The sequence below is a fragment of the Arachis hypogaea genome, chromosome 11 (assembly GCF_003086295.3).
Source record: "Arachis hypogaea cultivar Tifrunner chromosome 11, arahy.Tifrunner.gnm2.J5K5, whole genome shotgun sequence".
Taxonomy (NCBI): domain Eukaryota; kingdom Viridiplantae; phylum Streptophyta; class Magnoliopsida; order Fabales; family Fabaceae; genus Arachis; species Arachis hypogaea.
In genome coordinates, this window is record NC_092046.1 from 85105996 (window position 1) to 85115875 (window position 9880).

The 9880-nt window shown below is 33.5% G+C and overlaps 1 protein-coding gene across 1 annotated transcript; it reads right to left on the minus strand.

Annotated features, from left to right (window-relative positions):
• Nucleotides 1-7296: 7296 nt before the first annotated feature.
• Nucleotides 7297-8025, minus strand: LOC140176151 (uncharacterized). The gene has a single exon (XM_072206041.1). The coding sequence runs from the start codon at nucleotides 8023-8025 to the stop codon at nucleotides 7297-7299; it is 729 nt and encodes a 242-aa protein (XP_072062142.1).
• Between the last annotated feature and the right edge of the window lie 1855 nt (nucleotides 8026-9880).

A 9880-nucleotide genomic window follows, 5' to 3' on the forward strand; every position in this document is an offset into this window, starting at 1 on the left:
CAAAAAGACTCAAACAAAGAGCAAAGATTAGACAAAGAAAATAAAAATAATTTTAAAAAGGTTTTGAAATTTTCGAAAATTAGAGAAGAAAATAAAAATTAAAGACTCAGTAAGAACACAAATTGAACAAAGAAAAGAAAAAATATTTTTTTAAAAAAAAACTTTTTGATTTTTTCGAAAATTTGAAGAAGAAGAAGAAAATCAAAATCAAGGACTCAACAAAATAAACATTACCTGATCTATGGGGCAAGACAATTCTTCAGTTTGTCCAAACTCAACAATCCCCGGCAACGGTGCCAAAAACTTAGTGCGTACGAATCCCCACACCTTCGTACTGTTGTACCAGCAAGTGCACTGGGTCGTCCAAGTAATACCTGAGCGAGTCAGGGTCGATCCCACGAGGATTGTGGCTTGAAGCAAGTTATGGTTATCTTGCAGGTCTTAGTCAGGCAGATCAGAAGGTTGTTGATTTTATGTCATATATGTAATTTGTAGTTGTAAGAGTAATGTATGACTTGAAAGGAATAAAGCAAAAGAGGTAGAAAATACTGATAGGAACAGGGTTAAGGATTGGAGTTGCTTTGTCTTTCTGAATTAACTCTAGTATTACTGTCTTCCTTGCTTGTGAGTGATTTCTTCAATGACAGGCTGTATGTAATTGACACTTGTTTGAGCAGCTGCCAATACTCCTGTAGATCTGAACCCCAGGTTTAGTGCGGATCCATTCTGATTGAGGGTGAAGCTCGTACAGTTCATTCTCCTTAATAATCCTACTCAAAACGCCACAGACAAGGTCGGATCTTCTGGATAAGAGAATGCTGCACCTTGGGTTCTAGCCTCTACCACAGAGACCCTAATCTCCCCGAAAATTGGCTGAACTGATGTCTCGAGAAGTCCACAATGAAGACATGGATTAGCCGTCTGAGAGATGTATAAACATAGCTGTTGGTTTGTCCTTGTCCGATGAAAGACGCATTCTGAACCCAAGTAGTCACGGGTGTTTGTCAGGCACATTCGTCTTAATGTGATGAACAGAGCTAATTTGTTAGGTCATCCTATTCACCATGATGAAGATCAGATATACATCTTAGAATTAATCAAACACAGATTGAAGAGAAACAGTAATACTTTTATTAATTCATAGGACTCAGCAGGGCTCCTCCCCTCAACTTAGGAGGTTTAAAAACTCATACTGAAAGAAAAATACAAAGTAAAAATGTGTATGTTGAATGAGATATGAAAAGTGTACGAATTACATAAATAAAATCCCTTCAATACTAAACAAGTGACTACTAAGGATAAAATAATCTTTTTAGTGCTAAAATCTACTTTTAGAGCCCACTTGGTGAGTGTTTGGGTTGAGCTTTGATGAGATCCACGTGCTATGAGGTCTCTCGGACGTGGAATGCCAGCTAGGGGGTCCTCTTTGGGCATTTGTGCATTGGTCTCTCTTTGGGCGCTGGACGCTTGGAAGGGGGCAGGAAGCTGGCGTTGGACGCCAGTTTTGGGCCTTCTAATCCAAAGCAAAGTATGAACTATTACATATTTCTGAAAAGCTCTAAAAGTTAGCTTTCCATAGCCATTGAGAGCGCTCTATTTGCACTTCTATAACTCCAGAAAAGCTCTTCCGAGTGCAGGTAGGTCAGATTTGGGCAGCATCTACAGTGCTTTCTCTATCTCTGAATCAAACTTCTGCTCCAGCTCCTTAATTTCAGCCAGAAAATACTTGAAATTGTACAAAAATACAAAAACTCATAGTAGAATCTAAAAATGTGAAATTAACACTAAAACCTATAAAAACTTAATAAAAACTAAATAAAAACTACTAAAAACTATATGAAAGTGATGCCAAAAAGCGTATAAAATATCCCCTCATCACCTGCCTTGTTCTAGTTTCTGGCGGTAGTGAGCCATATATTACTAAACAAAGATGCTTTCCTTAATTCTCAATTTTCTTCTGAACAATATGAATGCCAACTTTTACCAGTTAGTCCATTGTTTATATAAGACAAGCGAATGAAATATGCAAGTAAATTCACACAAAAAATATTACGATATAAAAATTGTAAGATCTCACCTTTATTTTGTAAATGTCTCGACGTGAAAAGGTTACAATGTAATCACCATTTCTTATATTAGAATAGGATCCAAGAGGGACCTTCAACGGCACCAAGGGTGATAACCTCTCATAATAGTGAACCTGCAGCACACATAAAGGAGAAAATTCTATCAATCAGTAATTACCAAAATGAAAAATCCACAAGAATGAAAATAGAAATAACTATAATCAGTCTACTAGCTATAGGATTCACAATTAAGATGATTCACAATGAAAGGATAATTGACTATAACAATGAATTTAAGATGGATTGATCGACTTAGGAGGCTGCTATAAATATATATAGTACTCTACTTAAGAGGCTGCTGGCAGGGAATTAAGAGAGTAGTACGTTTGGTTGGTGGAGAGAAAGAAAGAGAGTGACATGAATGAATGAATGATTGTAGAGTTAAACTTGTTCACAAGTTATCACTGGTGCTGTGATGGCTAACAGCGCAGTATGCGGGTCTTCCATCCATCAACCATGACTAAAGTCTATACCGTATATTCTTTAATTTGTACCAAAACACATGGATTCAACTTTGGAAAAACAAATGAAGAAAAGTAGTAAAAAGAAACACAACACATACAACACTAATAGTAATGAACAATTATTTATATGATTTTACTTTTTTTTTTCTTAAGAGAATATATATTCAACTTGTCTTAAATTTATTTTCCCTAATTAAGTGACTTGATGACTAAAAAAGTTATTAAGGTTTTCTTTTTATTCAAACTATTAATTAACACATGAAAATAATAATTGAATGCTAGCTTCAACTACAACCTCTTATTTAATCATTTTTTCCCTTTTATCTCTGGTGAAATATATCCAAAATTCACTTCTATATATAACTTTAAGAACTACCATTACTATATATATATATATATATATATATATATATATATATATATATATATAAGAATACGTTTGACTTGCTATCTTCAAAAATAGATTGGTCTCCTTCTTGTTGGGTATATGAGTATGAGAAGATGACAAAATCTTATATTTATGTAGTGGTTTCAAGGCACAATTAGATCACTTTCTTTAGAGAGATATTTGTCCCCACACTTATTTGCTATAGGGTTGATGACAATACTCTCCCAGGATACAATGAAACCTAAGAATTTCTTAATTAGCAATAGTAAGAAATTCTCAACTCTCTTGAACGTAGTAAATCTCTTAATGGTTGAGTAAATTGTATACTTAGTACTTTTTTTTTGAAATAGTGGACAAGGACTTATTTATACATATTGCACGTAGCAATTATGATTAGTTACGTATACAAATGGTTGTGTCTTTTCTATTGCCAATAGATACAATGTTTTGAACATATACAACTCTTAAAGAGTTGTGTCCCTTTAGCCAATAGATACAACGTTTTGAACACACACAATCCTTAAAAGGTTGTGTCCTTTCAACCAAATGGTACTAAACGGCTAGTAACCGATTATTAATATTAATTAATCAAATTTGTAAATACCCTTCAATCCCCCACTATTTACAAAATTTAAATGTCATACAAGTATATGCATAAAGAATGTGTCACTAAGATTAAACATTCTTTTAGTGTAAATTTTAAAGTTCTAACGAAGTAATAGGTGTCTAATCGATTAAACCTATACTCCATATGCTAGTACCAAAAATCACACACATTACTTATACCCTCCAAGTTCAAGAGTTTACAATTTTAAGAACTTATATGGCCTTGTGCTCATCCTGGTTTCATGAATATTTACGAGAATAAATCCTCTAAAATTCTCGATTAGAGCGGCACCACTCTTATATTCATATAGGTGGAATCTTTTGATAGATAATATTATCATTCCATTAAGAGTTTAAACTCACCCTCCTAATTTATTGTAAATATCACTAAATCCTATACCTCAGTGCTCCAATTGCTAAATAACTTGTTATTACCCATTAAACCTTGAAACTAGTGGTCTACTAGAATAAGGTTGGGTTCCCATCATTTAGCAATAATAGGTTTTAATCCTATTTTAGCAGTAGTTTCTTTGATTTTATCCCTTGACAAACCTTTAGTCAAAGGGTCTGCTAAATTTCCTTGAGATCTTATATAAGTAATGGTAATTACACCATCATCTATTAGTTGCCTCACAAACTCATGTCTCAAACTTATATGTCTAGACTTTCCATTATAAACCTTGTTATATGCTCGTGACATGGTTGATTCACTATCACAGAAGATTGAAATGGCTGTCGTCTGCTGTGGCCACAGCTTTATATCATATAACAAATTTCTTAACCCTTCCGCTTCTTTACTTGCGGCTGATAAAGCTACAAACTCAGCCTCCATAGTAGAATGTGTAATACATGTTTGTTTCTTTGAGGCCTAACTTATTGCTCCACCACCTATGGTGAAAATCCATCCTGAAGTGGATTTGTTATCACTAAGATTTGTAATCCAACTTGCGTCGGAATAACCTTCTAAAACTGCAGGATAATCACTATAATGTAATCCCAAGTTTATGGTTTTCTTGAGATAACCAAGAACTCTTGTTATAGCTTTCCAATGTTGATTGCTAGGTTTTCCTGTAAACCTTGATAATTTGCACACAGAAAATGCTATATCAGGTCTAGTACAATGCATTGCATATATTAAACTTCCTATAGCACTAGCATATTCTAATTGTGCTATAGGTCTTCCCATGTTTCCTTCTAAGATTAGGATCATACGGCATATTGGATTCTTTAATTGTGAGATGATCAAACTTTTCCAATACCTTTTTAATATAATGAGATTGACTTAAAGTAAAACCAACTTCATTCTTATGCACCTTTATGCCTAATATTGTATCAACTTCATTCAAATCTTTCATCTTGAATTTAGAAGTTAGATACTCCTTCGTTATACGAATTCCTTCTAAATTTGTTCCGATGATCAACATATCATCAACATATAAACAAATAATTACTCCATAATCTTTAGTAAATTTTGAGTAAATACATTTATCCGCACTATTATGTGAGAAGCCATTTGATAACACCACTGAATCAAACTTCTCATGCCATTGTTTAGGCGCTTGTTTTAGCCCATACAAAGACTTAATTAATTTGCAAACTTTCTTTTCATTTCCAGGTAGTACATAGCCTTCCGGTTGCTCCATATAAATTTCTTCATTAAGATCTCCATTTAAAAAAGCCGTTTTAACATCCATATGATGTATATGAAGCTTATGTATGGATGCTAATGCTATAAGAGCCCTAATAGAAGTCATTCTTGCCACAGGTGCGTAGGTATCAAAATAGTCTAGACCTTCTTGTTGTCTAAACCCCTTGGCCACTAACCTTGCTTTAAAGGTTTGTAATGAACCATCAGTGTTATACTTTCTTCTAAATACCCACTTACATCCTATAGGCTTTGATCCTGGAGGCAAATCAACCAAGACCCAAGTATTGTTAGATAATATTGAGTACATTTCATCGTTTATTGCTTCTTTCCAAAAAGCAGAATCTCTTGAAGCCATAGCCTCTTTGAACGTTTGAGGATCACCCTCTATGTTCATCACAATAGGAATCTTGTTTGTTACAGAATTTCTAGTTCCTTCTACCAAAAGGTGATAGCCTGAGAAGAAATAAAATTTGGACCGAAGTCCTTTTCTTTTCTTACTCTCAAGCTCTTCCTTGGTTCAATCAACTCTTTGTCGTTTAGACGTTTATTATTTTGATTATTTATTTCTTGTGAAATATTAGTATCATTTTGGAGATACTCTGAATTAGAAGTTGAATCATTGATAAATTTATTTTCAATAAATTCTACTTCTCTTGATTCAACAACTACATTAGACACTAAGTCTAATATTCTATATGCTTTAGAATTTTGAGCATATCCTATAAAAGCGCCTTTTATGGCTCTTGGCCCCAATTTGGTTCTCTTTTGATCAGGAACTCGATAAAAGGCTAAACACCCCCACACTTTAAGATAATTTAAATTAGGTTTCCTTCCTTTCCAAATTTCATAAAGAGAAACCTTTCTATGTCTTGATGGTATCCTATTATGGATATGACATAATGTCAATAATGCTTCACCCCACAAATTGTAAGGCAATTTTGCATTTAGTAACATTGAATTAACCATATCCACTAAGGTACGGTTTTTCCTTTCCGCCAAACTATTTTGTTGCGGAGTACATGGAGCGAAAGATTCATGCACAATACCATGTAATTCACAAAAGTGATCAAATTCATTAGAAAAATATTCTCCACCTCGATCACTATGAAAAACTTTTATTTTCTTATTATGCATATTTTCTACTTCCATTTTATATTTCTTAAACATTTCAAAAGCTTCATCTTTATTTCTAAGCAAATACACATAAGTAAATCTAGAACAATCATCAATGAAGGTTATAAAGTATCTTTTTCCTCCTCTAGTAATATTGCCATTTAGTTCACAAATATCACTATGAATCAATTCTAATAAATGTGTATTTCTTTCAACCTTAGAAAAAGGTTTCTTAGTAATTTTGGATTGTATGCAAATATCACATTTCTTATTAAAATCCTTGTTACTAAGATCAATATAGTTATTATTTTGCATATATTCAATTGATTTGTAATTTAAGTGTGCTAATCTACTATGCCATAAATCACAAGAATCAACAACATACAAGGAAACATTCACTTTATTAATACTAAGTTTAAACATGCCTTCAGTACAATATCCTTTTCCTATGAACACATCATTCTTAAGCAAGATCACTTTATCGGATTCCATTACAACTTTGAATCCTTTCTTACACAAGAGACTAACTGAAACTAAATTTTTTCTCAAATCTGGAACATGAAGTACATTTATTAAACTTAATTTCTTTCCAGATGTAAAATTTAATTCAACACTTCCTTGACCACAAACTTTGGCTGAGTTATCATTGCCCATCAAGACTTCTCTATTGTTCACTTCTTCATATGTTTTGAATTGGTTGCGATCATTGCAAACGTGAACAGTAGCCCCAGAATCTAACCACCACTCAAGTGATTTTTCTTGTGTTGCTATGTTGACTTCTGTAACCATGCCAATATGCATGTTTTGTACTTTTTCTACAACCATAGCAATTAGATCCTTCTCTTCCACTAAGTTGGTCTTTGATGCTTCCTTTTTCAGAAGTCTACATTCTTTGATATAGTGTCCTTTCTTGTGACAATGATAACACTCTCTTTGTCTCTTCTTATCTTGCTATGAATCTTTAGAGAACTTTCTTTTCTTCTTATTGATGTTATTTTCATCAATATGATTCACTTTAGAACTTTGAGAAAGATACGCAGCATCACGTTTTCGAGTTTCCTCCTCTATACGTATATGCCTTAGTAATTTCTCAATTGTGAAGTCCACACCAAGATGTAAAAGTTTCTTCTTATAACCATTCCAAGATGAAGGAAATTTTGAAATAATTGCTCCAACTTGTAATGATTCAGGGATCACCACTTGTAGATCACGAAGTCTACTTACAAGGATTTGTAATTCGTGAATTTGATCCATGACAGGCATAGTATCATTCATAATAAATTCAAAATATTTTATCATGATAAACTTATATGTTCCTTGTCGTTCGGTATTGTACTTTTCTTCCAAAGACTTCCAAATCTCTAATGGTGATTGAATTGACATGTAGAGATCATAGAGTCGGTCGGATAAAGTGTTGAGGATATGACCTCGACATGCGAAAGTATCTTCATCACGTTTCTTCTTCAATTGAACGATCTTTTCTTTCTCTTCCGGTGTGACGTTTTCAGCGGCATCGGTAATTGGTGTAGTCTTTGGGTCAATCACATATGCAAGATTGAGAACTGAAAGAAGAAACATCATCTTGTCTTTCCAATGGTTGAAGTTCATTCCATCAAAGCAATCTAATTTGACAAACTCTTGATTCATGACCTTGAACGTAGTGTTTTGATCTTGTGCCATCTTCAAGAAATATCTCTCTAAAATTGTTGGGTATATGAGTATGAGAAGATGACAAAATCTTATATTTATGTAGTTGTTTCAAGGCACGATTAGATCACTTTCTTTAGAGAGATATTTGTCCCCACACTTAGTTGCTATTGAGTTGATGACAGTACTCTCCCAGGATACAATGAAACCTAAGAATTTCTTAATTAGCAATAGTAAGAAATTCTCAACTCTCTTCAACGTAGTAAATCTCTTAATGGTTGAGTAAATTGTACACTTAGTACTTTTTTCTTGAAATAGTGGACAAGGACTTATTTATACATATTGCACATAGCAATTATGATTAGTTACGTATACAAATGGTTGTGTCTTTTCTATTGCCAATAGATACAATGTTTTGAACATATACAACTCTTAAAGAGTTGTGTCCCTTTAGCCAATAGATACAATGTTTTGAACATATACAACTCTTAAAGAGTTGTGTCCTTTCAACCAAATGGTACTAAACGGCTAGTAACCATTTATTAATATTAATAATATTAATAATAATATCAATAATATTAATAATATTAATTAATCAAATTTGTAAATACCCTTCACTTCTTTGATACACAAGAGAGAGAGAGAGGAATTATCCTTTCGGATTAGGTATAGTAATCAATAGAGGAATATATATATATATATATATATATATATATATATATATATATATGAATCATCTTAAATTCATACAGACAACAATGAATCATCTTAAATTCACAATGAAAATAGCAATAATTATAACAAGTCTACAAGCTACACAGAATACAATTTGAAAAAAAGATTCACAACGAAAAATTGACTTTCCTGAGCTATAAGATTGTTACAGAGTAATAAGAGTTCAGCAATGATGGTTTTGGTAGCTAGGGCACAACCAACTCACCATGAACGACGACGGCGACTAGGAATTCCGACGGCGGTAGTAACAGAGGAACGGCTCTTCCTCTGTTGCGTCACTTTCTCACAGGCGTCCCTTCCTTCCTCTCTACGGAAGCATCAATAGCAACCTCCTATCCTTGTTTGGTTCCTTCCAGCGACAGCAGCGGCTTCCAATAACAGCAACAGTGGCAAGGCGCGGCGACGACGGCAACGAAGATGAGCTCCTTCTCTTCCTCGCGTCACGCATTCTGTACGTGTCTCTCTCTCACTCTCATTTTTCCCTCAAGGTCAGTAGCAACGGTGCCTGTGGTCACCACCGGCAGCGCCTCTCCCTTCCCCTCCCCTTCCCGTTCTCTAATCCCCTTTCGTGCTCCCCATCTTCTCTCGTTTTCCCCCTCTCTGTTTCCCCTTATCTCATTTTCCCTTCTGTATGTGACTGTGTGTATGTTTAAATTATGTTAGGGTTAGGGATTGTTAAATTAGGGTATTACTAGTGTTAAACCCGTGCAATGCACAGGCTTACATTTTAATTTGACATGATAAATCGGAAATAATATTTTATAATTATAAATTTCTCAAGTTTAGTATAACACTATCATTGTCATTATATAATAAACGTACTTAATATGTTGTTTTATCTTTATTCAAAGTAAAATACAAATGGAATAGTTTGAAGTCTATAATATTCTTGAGTCATAAAGAAAGAGATCTGAAAAAAATAAGAACATATATAACTGTAATAGTAGCATGTCAATTTTATACTAAACTTTATATTATAAGTCTAATGAAAATTTATCGACAACCTAGTATTTTACTAACCTCATTAGAAAAGCAATTGGCATATAATGTTGTGCTTGATTTCAAGTGTAAATCATAACATGTTACTAAGATGAAATTACTATTTTCTTATCTAAATATTATTAAAAACTTCATTGAACACGGCATTTATTGT